This window comes from Neophocaena asiaeorientalis, unplaced genomic scaffold (assembly GCF_003031525.2).
Source record: "Neophocaena asiaeorientalis asiaeorientalis breed wild unplaced genomic scaffold, Neophocaena_asiaeorientalis_V1.1 scaffold129, whole genome shotgun sequence".
Lineage (NCBI taxonomy): Eukaryota > Metazoa > Chordata > Mammalia > Artiodactyla > Phocoenidae > Neophocaena > Neophocaena asiaeorientalis.
In genome coordinates this window covers 8,567,581-8,589,889 of record NW_020172446.1, presented here as the reverse complement: position 1 = coordinate 8,589,889, position 22,309 = coordinate 8,567,581, and the positions used below count along the sequence as shown (strand labels likewise).

Here is a 22,309-nt window from a genome sequence, read left to right as displayed (position 1 = left end):
ACCCAGCAGGGAGTGCAAGTCCTTGGGAGCCCTCACTGGTGGGGCAGACACATCAACAGCGGCAGTGTAGGGAGTAGTGATAGAGGGGTGGGTCGGTTTTATCTTGGCAGGGGAGCAGGTAGCCATTTCCATACTGCTCTCTCCAACCAAAGGCTTTATTTCTCTGGGCAAAGACCAGCCCTGTCTGTTCCAGGACTGACCTAAGCCCATCGCAGAGGAGGCAGCAGAAAGGGCTCTTGTGAATGATCCCTGAGCAGGCAGGGCCTTGGGGTAGATGTGCTCTTGGCCACCCACCTTTCCCTACCGTCCCTGTAAGGCCAAGGCCCTTAATGGCTAAGGAAGCAGCAGTGGACATGGCAGCAGAAGATCCATATTGGAACCTTAGCCACCACTAACTTGATGTGTGACTTTGGACATGGCCTGGCCTCTCTGAGCCCCAGTAGTAATGAAAGACAGAGGAGGTTAATAATGCCTGCCTATCTCGCAGGCTGCTGCAAAGACTGAATGAGATAACTGTCCGATGAACCAGGGCCGGGGAGGCCTGGCACACTGGAGGTGGGCAGTAAGTGTTCATTCATCCACCTGCCTGCCCACCCCCACCCTACACACAGCAGAAAGCCAGAGACAGCGCCGTGCACCTTCCGTGGGAGACAGACTGGGTGCTCAGACATCGTCCCACCCAGGAACCAGGTGGCGTATGCTTGGTCCTCGGGTGGGGCATGGGGGTTCCTTGGGTTCCCATACTTTCTCCTGCTCTGAAAAATACCATCAATGGAGCAGCACAAGAAGGAAGGGAAATTGGGTTGGTGGTAGGAGGATAGGATTCTCTCATGTGTCTCTCACAGGTTGTTCTGAGGGTTCCCAGACCACTCTGGAGTCTGTCCAGCAACTTCAGGGAGATTCACTCATGGGCAGGGGCTGTCTGCTCAGGGACCGCCGGGCACTGCTTGTTCTCAACGATGCTCTGTCAGCAGCAGGCTAGACTGCCAAGACCAGTCAGCAGAGGGAGGCTTTCCCCAAAGGTGCCCAAACTCTGGCATGACAGACAAACCCTAAAGGAACCCTGCTTTTGGCGGTTAACAGGTATTCCCTCTGGGTCTGCAGGTGAGGGAGGACCTAGACCTCCGCCTGTGGCCCCAAAGGAGGCCATCACTGCCCATACTTGGAGTGTGATCCCAGCTGTCATGGGGCAGGAAAAGCATCTCCCGGAAGAGCCAAACTGACCTGCCTGGGAGAAAAGGGGCGGATTCCAGCAAATGTCGGCCAGACAATAGAGGGGCCTAGGAGCTGAAGGAGGTGCCCCACAGAGCTGGGAAGGGGGTCCAAACTGTCAGTTCAAATGGAGCAGTGAACTGTCAGTGGGGTGCTGCAGGTGGTGTCGTCCGGAAGTTATCGACTCAAATTCCTCATCCTTTGGCGGTGGCACCATACTCCTGGTGGTCCCAGGAGGCTGTGATTCCCACTCGCTCCAGCAGTGGAAGGCTTCCCGGGACCGGACATTTTGTCCCCAGGCTGGGTTGTCCCTTCCGAGTGACGGGAGGGATCTGAGGCAGCCCGAGGTAAGCTGGGAGAGACACAGGCTCTGGAAGGTTGTTTTCTCACCTCCAGAGCTGGGATCTGGTTGCCATTTGGATGACGAGAGAACACCAGAGCCCAGCCATGGGGCCAGCTCGAGGCTTAGTGGGGGTGGGACCCTGCCTGTCCCAGAGATGATGGCAGGCCCCCAGGAAAGATGGACGCCAGCAGCCTTATGGGAGGCTCCCTTCACTTCCGAGCCTGCCCTCCAGACACCCATCCCCAGCTGAGACCCCAGGCTTGGAGGAAGAGGTGGCCCGTTGTCTGGGTCTCCGTGGGGTGTGGGCATCATGGGGTCACCTTGGGGCATGAACCCCAAAGCTCTGCTACGAGTTGTACTGGAAGGTTCGGGTGTCCTCAGGAGGGCAGGGGCCTTGGGCGTGGTCTTGCGGCTCTTCCTAAGTCTCAATGTGCTGTCACATTAGCCCAGTCAGGGAAACTGTCCAAGTCAAATATGACCCGTCCCCAGGTGTTGACGGCCAAAAATACACAGGTGATTCCAATGACGTTCATTATTAGTCCTGTTTTCATCTGGAAAAAAACAGGGTCAGAGTCAGCACCCTCCGGTCTGCCAGGCTGTCAGAACAAAGGTGAATGGGCCTTGGGAACCAGCACTCTGGGAGAAGGGAACAAAGGACAGACAGACTGTTTGCTGGGCCTCCCGTCCCCGGGCCAGGCCCTGTGCTCACCCCACCCCCCAGGCAGAGCAACTTGGTGTCCAGTAAGAAGCACCACTGCTAAAGCAGCCTGGGAAACAGGCAGGACAGGTGGGCTCTTCAGGCCCATTGGGACGTTTGGAAAACTGGGCCTCAGGGAGGCGAGGGAGTGACTGGAGAGGCCCGGGTCTGACTGCAGGTCCAGCGCTCACCCCAGCGCCTTCACCGTCGCACAGGCACGTGCTGGCCTTTCTAGGGCATGCTCTGCGTTCTTTGGGTGCTCACTAACCATTGCTTTCAAACCCTGTGGCAGAGTTTTCACTGGGGATTGGAATTGAGTTTGCAATTCCTGGTTTCTGGGACCCACCCTCTGTGTGAGAATGCTCCATGGAGTCCCAAAGATACCCAGCGGAGGCTCTGAGTTAACTAACACCTGATTGGGCCGAGGGAGGGACCCGCCTTCCTGGCTTCCCCTGTTTGCCCACTTGCCTCTCCCCATTCCGGAGCTGCAGAGCCGCCCTCCTCCCACCGGAGGCTGGAATAAAGCCAAAGCAGAACTGAAGAGTTCCTCCTTTGGCAGCATTTGTTTCCAAGGCAGCATCTGCTCCCAGGCAGTGGTGTCTCTCCTCCTGCCTGCTTCCATGTCTGTAGACACCTCTGTCAATCTCTCTGGCTGTCATTAACATTTCCCCTCATCTCAGCCTTGCCCCTCCTGACTGTCCTCACGGGTTCTTACTAGATTGTGAAGTCCATCTTGTCCATGTGGGACTCCCACCCTCACCCCTTCCAAGTGCTCAGTGAAGGCTCCCCTGGTGGCTGCTCGGGCACTTCCAGGTGGGAGATTCTGTAACCCACCTCTCAGCTTTGGGAGACAGAACAGTCTATGAAATAAGAGATCATGTCAAAAAAGAAGAAAAAAGCTGCATATAAATGCAAATAATGAGTTAGGTCTGGACATTTGGTCCCAAACTGTTTGACACCACAAGTCATTAATAAATGGGGCATCCCTCATGACAAAAGCATCATAGCTAATAGGAGTGAATAAAAGCGGCTGCGTTACCATGTCGGAAACCTTGAGGTGTCCATAGGAAAACACGATGGCATTAGGTGGGGTGGCCACGGGCAACATGAAGGCAAAGGATGAAGTCAGGGTACAGGGGATCATGATGTACAGCGGGTTGAGGCCAATGGAACGTGACTGGGGAAAAACACAGCACTACAACGTCACAGATGCAGAAAACAAAAGCTCCTGGGGACCATCACTCTAAAAAGCTTTTCCCTGATGTACCGTGTACATTCCCACCTCTGTGCCTTTGTCCTGATGGCTCCTCTACCCTTTGCCACAGCTGGATGATAACTCTGCTGGACCCTGTAGGCTAAACTTACCGGAAAGCCTTTCTGAACCCCCTCAATTCACTCAGCATATACTTCTTGGGCACCTACTATGTGCCAGAGACCATGCTGGGCACTCCTGCAGCCCATGTGTGCACATGTAGGTCTGTCCTGACACAGAGAGAGCCTAGAGGGCAGGGACCACATCTCTCACCTGTGTGTGTGCCTCTGGATGGATGTGTTTTTGTACACATTTGGGATCATTTTGTGTATGAAATTTGGTATCCATCTGTTCAAAGCTTAAAATTCAGCCACATCTAGCACAGAGCAGACAGATGCTCATAAATATTTGTTGAATGAATGAATGATATAATAATTTGTAATGTCTGTCAATATCAAAATTAATAATCTATCATGCAGATCTACTTGCACATGAGAGCAGACACATATGCAGAGATGTTCAGTGCAATATTGTAACAGCAAAACACACAGGAGACAGACTCGACGGCCATCAATAGCAGGACGGTCAAATAAAATACATATATACAAACAATGGAATGGTTTGCAGCTGAAAAGAAGAATTCAGTAGGTCTTATGTGCTAACAATGGAAGAATCTCCAAGATACATGATTAGATTTAATAAGGTGCAGAACAGGACCATGGAATAGTGCCATTTAACAGGAGTTGTCTCTAGGGAGGAAGCTAGAGCGTAAGGGTCTGTATACGCTTTGGTATTATTAGACATTTTCTGGCTATGTGTATGTATCACATTTTCAGCTTTGAAAAATTATGTGTTCCCATTTTATGAAATACCCTTCAGGATTGTGATTTTTTTTTTAATGGCTTGATAGTATTACATTGTATGAATATATGATAACTTATTTCACCAATCTCTGCTATTATGGAAGTATTTTTATAACAAATAATTCTTTGATGTGCATCTTTATAATTTAAGCTTGTAGGCATCTCTGATGATTTTCCTAAGACAGATTCCTGGACATAAAATTCCCAGAGTCCGGTATAATCTCTTAGCAGTAGGGTTTTTTTTAAATCCTTGTCATTTTATTTTCACAAACCTTATATCTTAAACCTTTCTATGCACAAAATATAAATACGTACATAATTTTTTTTTACCAGTGGCCTCCAATTTTCTTTATTTTCACCACTATCAGGAAAGTATTTTAGCATATACTTTTAATATAGGGGGTTTTATTATAACATATATACATCTATCACTGTATTGATATATTCTAAACCATAGGAAAAAATAAATATTTTTTTTTATTGGAAAAAAAATTTTAAATTCCCAGAGTCAAAGGGTACGAGCGGGTTTCAGGTTATGGTTCCCATGGGTAAACAGGTCTCTGAAAAGGCTGCGCCAGTTACACTCCTAGGAGTAACTGAGAGGAACCAGTCTGCTTCCTGGTTTCCCCATGGGGTATGCACCCCATGTGCCTCTGTGACCCAGCTAGGGGGTCACCACCTTCCCTTTGCCTGCAGGTGGGTGCTGAGGCAGGAGTGTGAGGTCTGTGTGGAATCTAAGTCAGGACTTAGGATTCTAGAAAAGCTTGTTTTCAAAGGGCCTGGCCACCCTCTCAGGTGAAGACCCCCATTTGACTAGTGTCTGGAGGTGACAAAGCCAGGCCTCTACTAGGGGAAGGAGTCCTCACTATGGCACGACCAGCATCAGAAGACGTTCCTCGGCATCTTTTCGCCCTGGGCAGCCTGCTTAGGGGAGGGGGAGATGGGCCACCTTGCTCTTTCTAATACTTCCATCTTCTCTTGGAATAAAAGGAGAAAATCACTTGGGTTTGCTTTTTATACACGTGGACATCCTGGCAACTGAATGAAAATTTACCAACTTCAAAATCCTGTGTTGAGGCCTTTGTAAGTCTGTCCTCCCAACTCCAGAATGACAGCCCCAGCCTCTCCCCAGCTCATTTTACATCTATAGCAGGTTTTCATAGGCCTCATCCTACTTGACCCTCAGCACAAGAGTAGGAGAAAGAACTCGAGTGACGGGTTTGAGGATCCCACAACTTGAACTCAGGTCTTCTGACTCCGAACCTAGGGCTTTTTCTGTACCACCTTGAGGTTGGTACTGCCAAGTGATGAGTGACAAAAGGAAATGCAAGAGAAGGTCACAGTCGAGCTTCCTGTAAGCTCTGCTTTCTTCTTAGTCCCAATTCAAAAACATGATTGCCCACGGAACACAACTCTTTAGCCTGGCACTCAGCATCCCCATCCACCACCACCCACAGCCTCTCTGGGCTCAGTGCCCACTGATCCCCAATCCCTGAGCTTGCCAAGCAAGGCTTCTGGGAGTTTTCAGTCATGCACTTCATTTCCTTTATGTGGGCTACTCCATCTTCCCAGAACGTCCTCTCCCCTCCCACCATTCCCAGGCTCCATTTCCCCCAAGATTCTTCCTGGTGGGTTCCAGCCAATGGTGTCCCCCTGTCTTGCAGGCCTTCTGCTCTCCTGTGCTATATTCTGAGAGACCCTCTATCATTCCCCCATGGCATCCTTGGTGTAAGCCCTGTCTCCCCAGCTTGAGAAATAATCTATTACATTTATAAATAAATTTAGGGCACCTGGTTGTTGCTTAGCACTTTTGGTCAGCGTGGAGGATACAAAGAAGAACCAGCAAAGCATTGAGCGCAGGCCCAGGGCCATCAAGGGCACACGAGTCTGTGTTGGAGCAGGGCTCAGGACCCAGGTCTCCAGAGCCTGGCCAGGCTTGGGCCCCTGATGTCACTGCCTCTCTAAGGACCCAGGATATGGTCAGCTTCCTATGAAATGACGACTAAGGGTCATCACCCCCAGCAGGGTTACTTACCATGGAGGCAAAGATGGGCAGGAACAGGGTGGTGGTAGCCACGTTGCTTGTGCATTCTGTGAGCACAGCAATGAGTGTGGACAAGATCAAGGTGATGGCTGCTGGGGACACAGCATGCAAGGGCTCCATCTGCTTCCCCATCCATTCTGACAGCCCCGAGGCCTGGGAAATACAGGGAGGGCAGTCACCACAGGGCTCGTGGCTCACAGTTCCTCCGGAGCCTGGAGGGACCTTCATCTGTCTCCAAAGAGCTCAGCCCACCTTCACTTCTGATTCTCTCTCTCTGCGTACATGATCTAATTCATACCCACAATTTCAATCTCCGTCCTCACTCTGCGGTCTCCTAAATCCTCGTTTCCAGCCCAGCTGGTCTGCTGTCTGGATTTCCACCCAGATATCCCACGAGCGTGTCAGACCCAACATGCCCCAACCTGAATTCATCTTCTGCTCCCCCTGGGCTCCCCAGCCCAGTGACTAGACTCACCTAGTGTCCAACCTAGAAGGCTAGGGGGTCATCCTGGGGTCTCTGTCCCCCTTATTTCTTATGCCCAGTCACCATGTCACCCAAAACATCTCATGTCCATCATCTCCTCTCTGTCTCCCACAGTCCTTAAAGCTCAAGAGAGTGATTTGAGCCAGAAATTGGGAATTTAGATTTGGGGCTTTAGGCTAAGAATGGATTGTCCAGGGCGAGAATGAAACGTGAACAAAGAAGCAGCCAAGGACAGAACCTTCAGGAACACTCATATTTAAGGGAGAACAGAGGAAAAGTCATCCAAGGCAGGGCAGGAATGGTCAGAGTTAGAAGTAGACAGGAGAAAATGATGTCTTGGGGACCAAAGGAAGAAGGAGTTTCAAGAAGGAGACAGTGGTCCATGGAGTCCAGTGTTCTGAGCCTGTGTTAGATGAAGGCTACGGAGCATCTACTGGGTCTTCCCCAACCCCTGTCCGGCCTAGGCCTCCACTTCAGACATCCAGGAGATTTTTCCCAAGTGCAGATCTGACCAAGTTACTCTCTGGCCTCAACCCTTTAGTAGCTACCCACCACCTTCAGAATAAGGTCCACACTCCCTATCTTGACCCTCAGTGAAGTGGCTTCTGTGAGCCTCACCAGCCTTATTGTCTGCTGTTCCTCAGCTGGATACAACACGCTGATTTCTTTACTCATGTGTCACTTCTTTCTGAAATGCTCTTCCAAACATGCCCCCCTCTCTAGGCTGTGAAATCCTCAAGAACAGGGACCATATATCAATCTCCTCTGTAATTCCTGTGCCTGACCTAACACAGACATGATAGGAAGGTTTGATGATGAATGAATGAGTGAATGAGAAATGGATGGAGAGGTGACTAAATGGATGGATCTGTTCATCCAAATAATAGTTGTGTACCCACTATGTGCCAGGCTCTGTCCTAGATGCTGAGGAAACAGCAATAATAAGATAGACCAAGTCTATGGATTATGCTCAATTCCTGGATAGATGGATGAACGGTTGGACAGAGGAGAGCAGCACCAAGCATCCCTCCCTCTGGCTCATTTCTTCCCTATCAGGGAAGGGGGGAGGTAAGAAAGTTGCATTTTTGGGTGTTTTCCCCCAAAAGCTCTTCCTCTCCTCCTATGTCACTACATACCTAGCTAGAGAAAAAAAAATTTTTAATGGCAACCATATCAACAAAGTTCAGCAGGAAGAGGAACCAAAGGTAATGGTGAAAATATTCACAAAGACTTGAAAGAAAGATCTGCCTAGAATAAATCAGAGCAGAGATTATTACCAAACCCCACAGGAGACCTCCCAGCATCCCCCATCCCTTTTGGCTAACCAGGGTCACTCATTCACTCATTTCTGAAAATCACTCAGAGAGTACTTTCTCTATTCCAGGCACTATTCATGGTGCAGGGTACCTAGATGACAAGGCAGAGGCCTTGTCTTCAAGAAATGAACAGTTACATGGAGAAGACAGACACAGAAACACACAGGCACAGGCCTGGGGTGCCGAGAAGGAGGGGTGCAGCAGTTCTCAGCTGCCCTCTTGGTGAAGGAAGGGGCCCTAGGCAGCCCACAGTGGAGAAGTTACCTCGCATCCTTTAGCCAGAGCAAAGCCACCCCCCAGGAGCAGCACGATGCCCCAGGGTACTTTCTCCTGGGCCACCTTCCAGTTCAGCAGCGGAGGTGGATAAAATGGTGTTTTCATTTCTGAGGAGAGATGATAAAGACACACACACATACATTGGGAATCCCCTGGCAGTCCAGTGGTTAGGACTCCGTGCTTTCACTGCTGAGGGCCCAGGTTCAGTCCCTGGTTGGAGACCTAAGATCCCACAAGCCACGTAGCGTGGCCAGGAAAAAAAACAAAACAAAAACCCATACATAGCCCAGAGCAGCATTAGCAAGCAAAAGAGATAAAACAGATTTAAAGCAGGGGAATAAAAGCCTGCAAGGACAATGAGTGCCGTCTCATATCCGTAAATTAGCTAAAATTTACGGTAATCACTACAACACCCGCTGCTGGTAAAGACATGGTATGGTAAAGCTGTTATACACTCCTGTTAGTGTTATAAATTGGTGCAGTCTTTTTGAAAAGCAATTTACCAATACATTTTAAAAGCCTTGAAGACATATATACTCTTTTACCCCAGCTGCAATCACTGCTAGAAATTTATCCTAAAGAAGAAACACCCTCAAAGAAAAAGCTATATTCACGAAAACATTTATTTATAATAATGAAGAATTCAAAACAGCCAGAACGCTCCGTGACTGGGGAATGGTTACAGCCCCCGATAACAATATAATGCCGTTATCAGAGAAAATGAATTGGAAGACTGTGGCAATAGCAGGAAATGTTTCTAGCATAACCACGAGCAAAAACATGAAAACAAAAACCAGTAAAGAAACAGGATTGAAATTATGTGTGTTTTGATTATAGCCATATAATATATATGCATATTAACAAAGACTGGGAGGGAGAGAGAAACCCCCAAAATACTGATGGCTTTATGGGAAATGTGAAATCTCTTTCTGTTCCTGTTGTAAAATAAATATGATTTCAAATGTTTAAAAAGCAAAAGAGGAGATTTTGCACTAAACAATATGCAGAGAAGCCTTGGAAAATACGCTGTGCCCAGAGTTTGTAATCTAGCCACAGTCCTTTTCAGCAGGGTGAGATGTTCTCCCTCCCGGGCCCAGGGAACACCATGGAGATCCCTTGCTAACGGGCCCCAACCCTGATGAATGCGAGGCCAGGACAGGAGCCTTACCTTCCTCAGTCTGGCTGCAGAAGTTGAACTTGGGCTTCTGCGAAGGCACAATGAATAGCAAGATGGCCACAAAGATGGCCACTGTGGCATCGGAGGCATACCTGGGCAGGGAGGAGCACATGGGATTAGCCCATCTTGGCTACACGACAGTCATGCAGCAAGCCTGCTCCCACGTGAGGAAACAGGCTCATCTGAGTAAGAAAACTGGAACCCCAAAGGCCAAGATCAGAAGGGGTGAGGTAGACTGAATCCTGGCGGGACACCAAGACTCCCGCGTTCTTGGCCTAGCTCTGCCACCAACTTCGAGTGGCTCTGAGCGGCTCACTTCCCTCTCTGTCTGTGTTGCTCCATAGGTGAACTTCATGAGCTCTTCCCAACCAGATTCTCTGGGATTCTGGGTTCACCAGGGTGGCCACAAGGACTTTGGGGCTACCCCAAGCAGACCTTCAAAATGGAATGAGCAGTAACAGGCAGCGGTCTCCTGTCCACATCTCCTACCCTTTCTAGGATATGCATGTTTCTCAACCTTTCTTCCATTCTGACCACATAACATCTTAGCCAGGAGAGAAACTTCATATCCCCCCTTTTGCCAAGTCTCTGTCTAAAGAAGCTTCTGGACCCCAGGATGTGTGTCTTCAGAGGGACTCGCCCGGACCTGAAGAAAGATGAGAAAGGAAAGATGGCAGAACAGAGACTTGGAAACCAGAGTGCTGAGAGCCCCAGCCCCAGCCCTACCGACCTCTCTCTATCACAGCCTGGCTACCCTGCCAGCCTGTTGGGGCAAGAGGGCCCACAAGAACACATCTGTGAGCTTGTCAGGAAGACTGGTGAGACATAAATGAGTCCAGAAACCAACAGAGTGCTCCAGAACTGGACAGCAGAAAAGGAGGAGAGCCATGGGGGCGCGCTGTCGGAGGAGTCACTTACTTTGTCTTGCCCTCCACCCAGGTGATTGACAGCCAGCCGGGCATGAAGCCGGGGTCCCGGGAGAACCACAGGCCGACCAGCAGGAAGAAGCAGAGAAGGACGTTGACCTCAGCGAAGGAGAGGGGCCCCAGCTTCCTGTACTCCGCCCACAGCACCTCGTGGGCAGCCTTCTCCTCACTCTTCTTCTCCAGCCCGCAGCCCCAGGACTCTTTAATACTAGAGAATGCAAAGACAAGAGGATGGCGGGGCGTGTTGGTTGACTCAGGACTGGTTGAATGGAAGCGTGAACACTGGGCAGCAGAACATGATAGAAAGCCACACAGGGCTGCCTGTTCCCCGGGGGCCCTTGAGCAAGTCCCTTCCCACTCCCCAATTCTGTCATCTGCCTACCTACCTCACAGGACATAGTGGGGCAAAGTCTCTGTTTTATGGGCCCGGCATATGCCCCCAGGGTGCCCCCAGAAGAAGCCTGAGATGGCACAGGTGGGGTGTCAGGGACAGTGGAGGTAGGAAGAGAGGACGGTCAGGAGGGTGGGAGGCTGAGCAAAACAGGGAACAGGGGATGGACAGGAGCATCGGAAGCAGAGCCGAGGCCACTGCTGGCAAGGGGGTCCCGGCAGGTGCCAGCCGCCTAGAGACCGGTGGCTGCCGACATCTGGGGGTGGCCATGAGAAATCTGGAACCGGCACAAGGTGGGGCCGAGGCTCCTTCACGTGCTCCGTCTTCCTCCTCCCACTGCGGCCTGGAGCTGCCTTCGATGGTGCCAGGATGCCAGTCCCCATCAGCAGGTGGCTCAAGAGGACACAAGGAACAAGGACAGGTCCCAGCAGACTGGGTCAGGCAGGAACAGGGTGGGTACTTGCATTGCAAGGAGCTGACATGTAGGATTAAGGACCCAGAAGACTCTGGGGCTCGTAGTAGCTGTGGCTAAGGCAGGAGGGAAGCCAGCCAGGTCCTGCTCTTGGATGGGCTCCCTAGGAACCAGTGCCCATTGGCCAACACGCCTGCCCAGGGCACCCTGCAGGACTTCCCTGGGGAGTGTTGGCAGGAGGGGGCAGGAAGGAGGAGGGATCTCGGAGGAGTTATAGAGGGTACCTAGCCTTGGGGAGGGGCTGACTGGGGCCACTGGCACACAGGATGCCAACCCAGAGGAATCCGCTGAGGATTCCAATCACACGTTCCATCCCCCGTCAGCCTGAAGGTGGGGGGCAAGGCCAAGAGGATTATCCCTAGAGAGGCTTCCCTTGTGGGAGTCCTTCCTGGGACCCTAAAACAGACTTCCTAGGAGCACAGGGGTTAATGGAATACATGCTGGGGTGTCGAATGCTGAAGCCAGGGCTGGACGGGAACCACCCTTGAGAGGGTGAGGGCCATGCGGGGCATGGGGCACGGCCTAGAGCAGGGACTCAAGGAGGTTGGGACACAGCTTCCCACAGTGCTCAGGGGTTAGGAAAGGAAGTGGCAGTGATGGGGACTCAGGTCTGCACAGCTGGCCAAGATCTCCGTTCTGGACAAGGGGCAAGGACGTTTTTCCTCAGGGTCACCCGCCAGGGACACCCTCCAGATCATCCAGCATGGGGATGGCTCTGCTGGCGTGGGAGCTGGCCTCTTTGTCCTCGCCCCCTTGGCATGAGAGCGTCTGTGTTCCACCCACTAGCGATCTGCTGCCACCTGTCATTCTCGAGACTCGGGGGCTGGACCAGAGGCTTCAGGCTTCCAGGATAAGGGGTGACTTTGGTAGCTGCCCAGCCCCTGTCTGATGCTGGAGACACATCCCGACACCACACTGGCTGCAGACTCCGGGGGCTGCATCATATATGCAGTTGTCCAGTGCCGGCCCCCTGCAGTGGTGCCCCCAGGCCTTCAGGTCCCTCTCACACTAAGTGGTTTCACATTCATCTTTGGGTTTATCTGTCTGGTGACCGCTGGGCTGGCACGAGATGCAGGCAGATGGATCTAGCTTTCGTGTGGGGGCCCCGGGAGCTGGGTGGGTGCATGATGAACTGGGTCAGTGCGCTGCAGGAGAGGCAAAGGGACCCCGAGCCACGTGGCAGGGGCCAGAAGAACCGTCATGCCTAACTCAGGGCTTAGCCTGGTGAGGAAAGTTGGGTGTAAGCCAGCAGGAATATCCCAAGAGTCCTGGGTGCTCTTGGGAGGGTCTGTGGCTCCCTTGGCTGGATGTGGCCTAGGAAGCTGCCCATAGACTCAGGAAGATAGAGTTTTTCAGAATTAGGCTGGAGGGAATGACCCTGACGTTGCTCTCCACGACCAACCAGATGAGGGATTCAAACTGTGCAGCCAAGCACCCGTAGGAGCAGCTTCCCTTTCACATGGGGGCCCGGACACCGGGCAGGGTGGGGTGTGTGACGAATGCCTACAGCTACCGTTATGTCGTCATTATGGCTGCTTTGATTATGGACAGAGATTTTTTTAACGGCAGTCTTCAAAACAGTTCCTCCTTCAGGAGAAAACTTAACCAGAGTGCCCCCTTTTCCCATTAACTCACAGGTCTTCGTGGGCGCTTTTACCTTTCAGCTCTGAGATCTCTTGGTCGCATAGGCCTCTGTTTTTTTGCTGGGCTCAAGCGCCATGTGAATTAAGGCACGGAGCACATGGCTCACAGCTAGGTACTTTATACTCCAGTGTGAGAGGGTCACCTTCACGCCATAGAGAAGTTTGTGCATTTAAAAATGACAACAACATTTTGAGGTATTTGTCAGCCACACATCATGGTTTCTGTCCAAAGTCTGGCTGCTGTCAAGGTTGACTCTTGGTCAATTGTGTGCTGGGAACTGGAAGGTAAACTTTGCAGAAGCTGTGCGCTGCTGGGAACATTGTAAGCATTCAGTAAATCTGGGTTTGGACTGATGTGTATATTATCAGGAGGTCTGCTGTGACCTGGCCTGACAGACACTGGCAGCCAAGTGGAAGTCTGTCCAGCAGTGTTGACTGGCACCAAGAACAAAGTTTCTTGTTAACTGCTTTGACAACGATACACCTACTCTCTCTCCCTGGGCTGGGAGCACGGCCGGGTGTAGGGGTCAGAGAGGACTTACCGCAGGCCACAGAGGAGCTCAGGTCAGGGGAGGGATGGCACTGGAGCATGACTACAGGTGCCAAGGGGCAAGGCGTGGTGTGCCCAGGGAAGTCCGGAACAGCGAGCAGGCAATCCGTCAGAATCAGGATGGGGGTAGGGGGAGTTGGGAAAGGTGTCGCTGAGGAAGGAGCATTTGAACTGGCCTTGAGGACTGAGGAGGTTGGAAGGTAGGAAGGCAGGGAGTGGCATTCCAGGAAGAGGGAACAGCATGTGCAAAGGCACGGTGAGCAGCAGGGGTAGCGCGAACTGGAGGGCAAACTAGCAGGAGATGGGGCTGCAGAAATGCTCAGGGCCAGACGGGAGGGACTCTGTAGACTCCCCTACTGCGCCGAGGCACGGTTAGATCCTCTGCCATAAGCATCTCAAACTTACTTGAATCTCATATAAATAAAGCGGAGCCACAGCCAGGAGAGCAGCAGCATGATCAGCATGTTCGGGAAGGCAAATCCAAACCAAGTGGCGAAGTTCACGACGTCTTTGCTGTCAGGAAACAGTCTGAAGGGGAAAACGCTGGTCCACACCTCTACCAGACACTGAGCTGCGGGGAGCGGGCGGGCCGGACCCTGCGGGCGGAGGCTGAGCAGCTGCCGGGCCCCGAGAGGTGGTCTGGAGCGGGGCCCCCTCCTCCTGAAGTCCAGCCACCCACACCCGTCCCTCAGCATTACCCCAGTCAAGCAGGGGCCCCAGAACACAGCCACGCACAAGGCAAGCCTGAGGAGCGACCAACTGCCCCTCCTGGAGGTCCACACCCCGCTGAGAAGCTCACAAAAGGCATGGCCCTTCAGTCCAGAAAAATACCCCTTTGTACACACAGATTTTGGCCAACAGCTTCAGGGGGTCCACAGATTCCTCAGAACCTCACCCCGTGGGCTTCTGCAAGGGAAGGCCCCCCCTTAGGAAATCAAATCTCAAAAGCTTCCCAGGGTGGGACCAGAAGATGTTTCCTGGGGGCTGGAGGAGGGTCACTTCCGCCCCCAACCCCAGGCACTGCTCCCTTTAGCCCAGGGGTGTCAAACTAGCCACAGAGCTTTTCCCATTCAGCCCAGAGGAACTTCAGGGGAAACCATAAGACTGTCATTACAGAAAACACTCGCAGGAGCAAAACAGTCTGCTTGTTGGATCTCGAGTGTCTGCAGGCCCGCCCTTCCCACCTCCCAGCTGCCCTCCCGACCCCTGTCCAGGGTGTTTGTCTGCACAGGACGGGCACCGTCGTACTTCTGTTCCTTCCCTCTGCGCCCACTGCAATTTGTACTTACTTTCATTTACACAACCCGCCAGAACTCTCTGGGTGTCTGCTACTCTCAGCTGCCCACGAGCATCCCATGGGCAGGGCCCAGGTTCCTCTCACTTCTGTGACCCAAGCCCCACCCGGCACAAGACCAAGAACAGAACTGGGTCCTCAAAGCCTGGGTCCCTTTGTGGCCAAGGCTGGAAAGTTCTAAACCACCCCATGGTCCACCTGGAGCCTCACAGAGGCACACGTCCCTCTCAAGGGCAATTAGAGGGGCCATAGTGAAAGAGCCGGTGAGGCACCAGGTGACCTAACCTCTAACCTTGCCAGGTGTCATAGGACCATCGCCATTAACAACCGAGGTCGTGAGCCAGCTTTGAGGGGAGCATCTTTAGGGGCATCTATTTTCTACAAGTTTTAACCAAGGACCCCGCTTCTTGGATTACACTGTCAATTCCCATGACTAGCTCCACGTTCAGTCCACATTCCCTGTCTGAGCGAGACTCCCGAGCCCAGGAAAGAAAGGCAGGACTTGTCCTGAGCAGAAAGCAGCCCGGTCTGTGGACATCAGCTCCTGTGCTGTGGGGTCCTGAGCAGGTGCAGGGAGGTTGGGCCACAGAGGCTGATGGCGGCCCACCCTCTCACCCCTGCCAGGCGGCCCCCACCCCCAACCAGGCTCCAGAGCCCAGCTGAAGAGGAGGGAGAGGTGGGTGGGCCCCTCCAGCCCCATCCTCCCCCCACTATTGTCCCCAAAAGGCATGGCCAGCGACTCACTCTTGCATCTGTCCCAGGAGCACCACGTTGGGTCCCGTGCCGGTCAGGGTGGCAGTGCCTCCGATGCTGGCTGCGTAGCACACGCACAGGGTCATGGCCTTGCATATGTTCTTCCTGTCGACCTCCCGCTGCCTCATGGAGGGACCTTCAAAATTCTCTTGGCTCCCTGTGGTGGGCACACTGCCGTGGGCGCACTGGGGACCACCTGCCCAGCCTCAGCTCCTGACCCTGCCGCTGACCTGAGGACCCAGGCGTGCCAGGTCTGCTGGCTCCCCGCCCAGGTTCTGTCCCCTGCCTCCAGCCCAGTGCTCTTATCCGGCCCCACGTGACCCCCAGCTACGTCCCTCGGCGAGCCCAGTCAGCGACGTCAGACACACTCCTTTCTTTCCTGCCTTCTTGCTCTTACTCAGGCTGTTCCCTTCATCTGGAGGGAGGGGCCCAAATCCATCCCAGATGTCCTCTCCTCCTAGCAAGGCCTCTCCCTTCTCTGCGCTCCCTCAGTGTCTGGCTAGTGGCAACCCTTGGCCTCCTCCAGGTCAGACGAACTCTCTGAGGGGCCTCTTGACTCTGTCCCACCGGGCTGCACGATAGGAGAGTGTCTGCTTCATCTCTGCAGCCCCAGGACCTGGCCCAGGGTCCGGCAATCAGGCTGTCAGTGGCCTCACGCCGGGCCCTGGGGATGGGGTAGCGAACAAGACAGAGAAAAACACAGGCACTCTGACTCTCCTGAGCTCGGTGCCTAGCGGGGAAGCAAAGGTGGGATGACCAACCCCAGTACCTGCGGGAACAGAGTGTGGAGGGATTTGGCCTGTTCAGGGGAGGCCTCCCTGAGGATGAGTAGGGGTAGAAGGGGTTGAGGGGCATCCAGTAGGTGCTCAAAAGATACCCAAATGAATGATCAAATCAACACGTATTCATTTCAGTGAGGGCGGTAACGGAGGGCAGGAACTTGATATAAGCTGTACTCAAGGATCTAACTTTTATGCACTAATCACATTCCTAAAACTTAGGAAAACAGCGTCTTCTAAGTATTTCTCTACATGCCTGCTAAAAGGAGGGCTCCAGGAAGCAGGGAGGTGGCTAAAGCTGTTGGCAACAGAGGGGAAGGCTGCCCTGGCCAGGGCCTCACCTGGCAGCTCGCTGGCCTTGCCCTTGTCTGCCAGCTCCAGAGCCCCGAGGCTGGCCTCGGTGGCTGCGCTCATGGCCTCCATCTGCCGCAGCACGGCCTCCACAAGGGGCACCATCATGGCCGTGGTGGCTGTGTTGCTGATCCACATGGAGAGAAAGGCCGTGACGCCCATGAAGCCCAGCATCAGCCTGCAGAGGAGGGGCAGGGAGGAAAGCCGGAGAATCCCCGCCCCCACCTCTCACAGCCCCTAGGAAGCAGCGGGGGTGGGGGTGGGGGTGGTGGCTAGGCGCCCCCTGCAGGGAAGCCAGGGGTCAGGGCCAAGGTGCTGAGGCCAGTTCAAGGTTGGCTATCCAGGAGGGGATTGCAGTTTTAGTGCCTGCCTCCCTCCCTCCCTCCCTTCCCTTCCTCCCTCTGCCCCTCTCTCCCACAAACATTACTGACATCTACTCTGCTGGCTACCGGGTCACCAGGCAGCCTGAGCCTCAGTCGTGGTCCTAAGGCGCTCACCATCTAGCCAGGGAAGCGCCAGCATCCAGTTTGTGCAGACCCAGTGTGGAGAGTTAGCCCTGATATGACTTAGGGGTGTGCTGGGGCAGCCCTGTGTGCAGGCAGACCAAACTTCCCACTTCTATCTAGAAGATTGCCACCCACCCTGACCCCACCTCTCCCCTCATGAGTTCAGAAGGGCTGCGTGGAGTCAGCCTTCAAGGGTAGGATGAGCCGGGGAGGGCCCTGGGAAGTGGGGCCTCCTTCACAGCTGATCCCCTGCCCCACCTCCCTCCATTCACACTCTTTGCCGCCCTCCGCTCTGCAGTGGACCAGATCCCCAAACAGTATTCAGAAAACGTTCCCTTTCCGTGTAACACCCCACCTTCCACCTCTGTGCCACCTGTGTCATCTGCCTAGAAAACTCCTCACAGTCTCTCAAAGCCTTCAGGCAGCATCCCTTCTCTGTTACCTCCTTCCCAGTGCGTACCAGGTAGGGCTGACCATACCCTCCTCAGTCTTCTCTAGGACACTTCTCGCTGGCTGGATTTGAAACTGTGTCCATGTCTGCTCTCTCCTTAGCACATGAGCAGGGAAGGTCTGATTCCTCTCCATGGGTCCCACACACCTGGCACAAGGCCAGGAGCAGAGGAGCTTGGGAGGGGTGGTTGGCTAAATGGAACTCAACCTCTTGGTCTCCATGCCCCTCTGCAGTCAGGCTCCTCTCCAGGGCCACTAATTTGTTTGCCTGAAGAAGGGTCTCGGGGCTGCACTGCACTGGGCTTTAGCTGGTATCCATGCAGGTAGACCTCATGGACCCATAAGTACAAAGGTTGGGATCCAGGCTAGGATGAGGGTCAGAGTTCACATGAATGAGGCTTCAACGTGATGCTCCAAGGCGTCAAGGGTAGCCTCAACCTACAGGTCGCCCCCAGCACAGGCAGTGCCCTGGACAGCTGGAAGCCAGGCTCGGAGGAGGAGCCAGGCGACAGGAAGGAGCAGAGAAGCGTGTGGGTTTGGGCACCCTGGGTTTGGGAGCAAAGGCGCTCCAGCACACTCCAGAATGAGCCCCACCCCTGCTGATGGAGAAAAGCCAACCACTCAGAGGATCCTGAAAACAGGAACTCTGAGGCCTCACATTTCTAGAAAATGCAGTGGCTTCTGATTTGACACTGTAAACCAATCACTGGAGGGGCTCGGGTGACAGGTCAGAGAGTCACAAAGCCCTCACTCAAGGCAGCTGAGGCCCCAAGGGTGCTCGGGCGGGCCGGGGCTTCTGTGTGCTCAGAGCCCAGCATGGCCCTTGACGTGAGGACGTAGCAGGAGGGATTTACTGTGAGCTACCAACCTGCCTTCCCAGGGCTGGGCTGGGTCACGCCATCATTTAGGGAGCACGTTGCCTCAAAAAAAGGTGCATGCTGAGTTCCCAATTAGAGGGGGCAAGGCCCCATCAGACAGGCCCGGTCTAATCCCCATGTGACGTCAGCAAACCATTTAACCCCTCTCTGCCTCAGAACAGAACGTGGGTGATGGGAATAATCCCCAACCCTCAGAGGTGCGGTGAGAGTCAGATGAGGTGGTAAATAAGCCCCCGGTATCATGCCCGGGGCCCTGTGGGCGCTCGGTACGCTCAGGTGTTTCTGCTATATCAACTCCACGGCTTGGTCGGAATGGCTTGTGACTGTCAGGGGAGATCCTGGAGAGGGGTGAGACGACTGAGTAATGGGGGAAGGGTGGGGTAAGCAGCAGCTTTGCAGAGGGAATAGATGTGCCAGCCTTGGAGGAATGACCTTTCTGCTCCCCCCTGAGCTGCGTAGTTGAGCCATCTGTTTCCCGCTTTCCCCACAAAGCCCCTAGGGGTATCAGGCATGGCTTGATCCAGCCTCCACCCACCCAGGCGTCTGCCTGGCTGCAGAGCCCAGGTAAGGCCATGGCCAGTCCTTGCCTGTGGGTGATCTGGCCTGTGCCACATGCCCCTCCCTGGCCCTGGGGCCTACTGCAGAGCCCTGCGGTAAGAGAGAGAAGGCGTAATTACTGGGCAGGCTTGGCCCCCACCCAGAGGAGCGTGCGCAGGGCGATCCTCTTGTGCAGGTTCCAGTGCTCCACGGCCACAGCCACGATGAGGCCACCCAGGAACAGCATGTTGGTGTCCTTCATGTACTGGACGCACACCTGCAGGACAGCATGGAGGCCCCATCAGGCCTGCCCCCTGACCACACACTACTTGGGCTCAGGGTCACCCAAGTCCCCAGAGATAGGCGAGCAGAGCATGCTGACTTCAGGGCAGCTTGGAATGGGGATGGAGGGTCAAGGGTATGTCTCTATGCCAGAGAGAGCCCACAAACAGGGTATTATCTGGTTCCCCGGGTCCTAGGCAGCTCAGAGAAGGGCTCGGAGAAGGAGCCACTGGGAGAGAAGCAGGAAGCCGCCCGGATGCCCTGGGGCTGCTCACCTGTTTGGAGTCCAGAATTTTGAAGAGCGGGAAAAACAAGGCAGGCATGAGGGCAGTGACAGCCAGAGGGATGACTTCTGTGCACCAGTAAATCGCCATGAGGATGATGACATAGGCACACCTGACAAACTGAAGAGACGGCACTGAGGCCTGGCGAGCTGCTGCCGCCCTGCTCCCCACCCCAGAACGCTCGGGACAGCAGGGCATGGACTGTCCAAACAGGGTGGCATGTCAGTGGGGAGCGCTGCTTCCCTGCCCCCGTCAGCACAGCCTTCCAGGTTCAGGACAGTGAGGAGGGCACAGGACCTGTCGTCAAGAGGCTTCTGCTCCCTGCCCCCCAGCTGTGCGGTCCTGGGCAGGTCTCTCACCCCTCCAAGCCTTGCATCCATCCTCACGTCTTCACAGGGAAGAAGAGGGGGGAAAGGAGGAGGAAAAGGAGGAGGAGTGCAAGTGGGGGGAAGGGGGGAGGAGGAAGAAGGAGGAAAGAGGAAGAAGAGAAGAAAAAAGAAAATACTGTTTTTGATGACCTGCTCTAAAAATTAAATTATTTTACAAAGTAAGTGCAATTCTTAGGGAAGGCTCCCCAAAGCACATCCTCAGACTCCTGGTATCTCTATCTAATTTCCTTCTCAAAAGGCTGCTCCAACTTCCTCAGCTCCCAGAAATGTGTGTTCTAAGCCAGCTCATTCAGAAAATGGCCAGCACTGAGGATTTGCAGGGCTGTTTTTTATTATAACTGAGAAGATGGTCTTGGCGTCTATTAGCCTCTCTAGTTACAAGGGTCTCAAGCTTTACTGTTCGTATTTAATCTTGTGTGAACTGCCTGTTCACACCCTTTAGCTACCTAGCCACTGGGATCTTGGCTTTGGAGTGAGACAGACCTGGGTTTGGTTCAAGCGCTCGCGGCCCCGGCCCCTTACTCACTGTAGGACTTTAATTCTCCATCTCATCGCCTAATAAAATAGGGATAATAATGCCCACCTCCCTGTGTTGTTTTTTCTTTCATCAGCATTTTTACTATAATCATTATTAACCAACCAGGCTCTGCCTCTCCCTCATTCCAGCCCCCTCCAGTTTAATCAGCCTCCAAAACCTATAGCTTCTACCCCAAAATCTTCCTCTTTCCCTTCTTCCTTCACCCTGTGGCCCTGCCTTTGCTCAGGCCACATCTTCTGCCTGCATCACTGCGGGTATCTTTTTTTTTATTTGCTGTTTTATTCACTGTAGTTGTTTTTTTGTAATTGAAGTATAGTTGATTTACAATATCATGTTAATTTCAGGTGTACAGCACAGCTGTCTTCTAATCCGATCTTTCTACTTGCATCACTCCACACTGCTGCTCCCTCTTTCTCTTTTTACAAACCGGATCATATCACTCCCTTGTTTAGGAGCCTTCCTTTGCCTTCAGGACAAAAGCCAAATGCCTTAGCATGTCTTGGGAGACCCTCTGTGATGGAGCAGGCCCTGCAGGGCCCTCCAGCCACATCTCCCATGCCCATTCCCACCCCGAGCTCCTGAGACCCCAGGGCACTGGTGGGAACGGAGGCAGATGCTCCGCCTCCCACAGCTGCTCTCACATGACATCATTCCTTTGGCCCGGAGTGAGTGCTTGGGGCTCAGTTCACTGCTGCCCGTAGTCTGGGTCTGTGTCCTTCCTCTATGCACGCCCCCACCCGCAGCAATTAGCACACTGGGTTGGCATTATATTTCACCCACCATTGAACACTGAACAGTGGAGTGAGCAGTGGAGGGCAGAATCCGTGTCACTCGGCATCCAGCACAGGCCTGAAACCCCAGGGACACTGCAAATGCTGATTAGAGAAACGGACCAGCACAGCACGGGCTGTGACAACACTGCTGGGAAAACGTACCTGCACACAATCACTGTTTATCACCACCCGAGATAACACATATTATATGCATGGAACATCACACAAAGGCTGAGACATTCTTTGTCTGGACTGTGTTATCAGTGACAAAAATAAATCTTTCTTTGGCAGCCCATGAGAACCCCAGGACACCTCTCTACTGTCTAATGCAGGGTTTCTCAGCCTCGGCACTACTGACATTTTGGGTTGGATGGTTCTGTGTTGGTGGGGGGTGGGGGCCTGTCTTGTGCATGGTAGGATGTTTGGCAGTATCTCTGGCCTCCACCCTGCTAGATGCCAGTGGCACTCTCCAGTTGTGACGACAAAAAATGTCTCCAAACTTTGTCAGATGTGCCTTTGTTGGGAAGGAGGGGAGAATCAATGCTGGTTGAAGCCTCTGGGCTCAAGGCAGGATAGCAACGTGGTTAGACCAGGCTTTGACACCGGGCAGGCCTGATCAGCGTCTGCTGTCTGCCATTGTGTGGCCTTCAGTTACGCCTTCTCTGGGCCTTGGTGTCAAGGGAGAGAGAGGTAGGAATGGTCCGCTGCAGGGTGGGGCAATAAGAGGGTGTGCTGTAGAGAAATTTAAAACGGTAATACTGTCTAAAACTCACTCTCCTTCTTCTTATCATCATGTGAGAACAATTCCGAACAATGTCTTTTTTTTTTTTTTTTTTTTTTTTTGGGTTG

General features: G+C 53.3%; 2 protein-coding genes across 6 annotated transcripts in view; one reads left to right on the top strand and one right to left on the bottom strand.

Annotated features, from left to right (window-relative positions):
* CUNH17orf100 (chromosome unknown C17orf100 homolog) overlaps positions 1-22,309 on the top strand; it is a 69,765-nt gene that overhangs the window by 26,370 nt on the left and 21,086 nt on the right. The gene's annotated exons all lie outside the window — the stretch shown is intronic.
* The window catches only part of SLC13A5 (solute carrier family 13 member 5), a 24,431-nt gene continuing 3,904 nt past the window's right edge, over positions 1,783-22,309 (bottom strand). Inside the window, exons 2-12 of one of the 5 annotated variants that reach the window (XM_024735308.1) lie at positions 19,752-19,880; positions 19,335-19,471; positions 16,814-17,001; positions 15,685-15,850; positions 14,052-14,174; positions 10,583-10,798; positions 9,656-9,756; positions 8,476-8,594; positions 6,403-6,564; positions 3,292-3,429; positions 1,783-2,106 (exon numbers count right to left, since the gene is read on the bottom strand). In XM_024735308.1, the coding sequence (XP_024591076.1) occupies positions 1,981-2,106; positions 3,292-3,429; positions 6,403-6,564; positions 8,476-8,594; positions 9,656-9,756; positions 10,583-10,798; positions 14,052-14,174; positions 15,685-15,850; positions 16,814-17,001; positions 19,335-19,471; positions 19,752-19,880 (1,605 nt within the window). In that variant the 3' untranslated portion in view covers positions 1,783-1,980. Of the gene's footprint in view, positions 2,107-3,132; positions 3,430-6,402; positions 6,565-8,475; positions 8,595-9,655; positions 9,757-10,582; positions 10,799-14,051; positions 14,175-15,684; positions 15,851-16,813; positions 17,002-19,334; positions 19,472-19,751; positions 19,881-22,309 lie in introns of those variants that run through there. The other 4 variants (XM_024735316.1, XM_024735321.1, XM_024735326.1 and 1 more) reach the window with 4 other exon arrangements.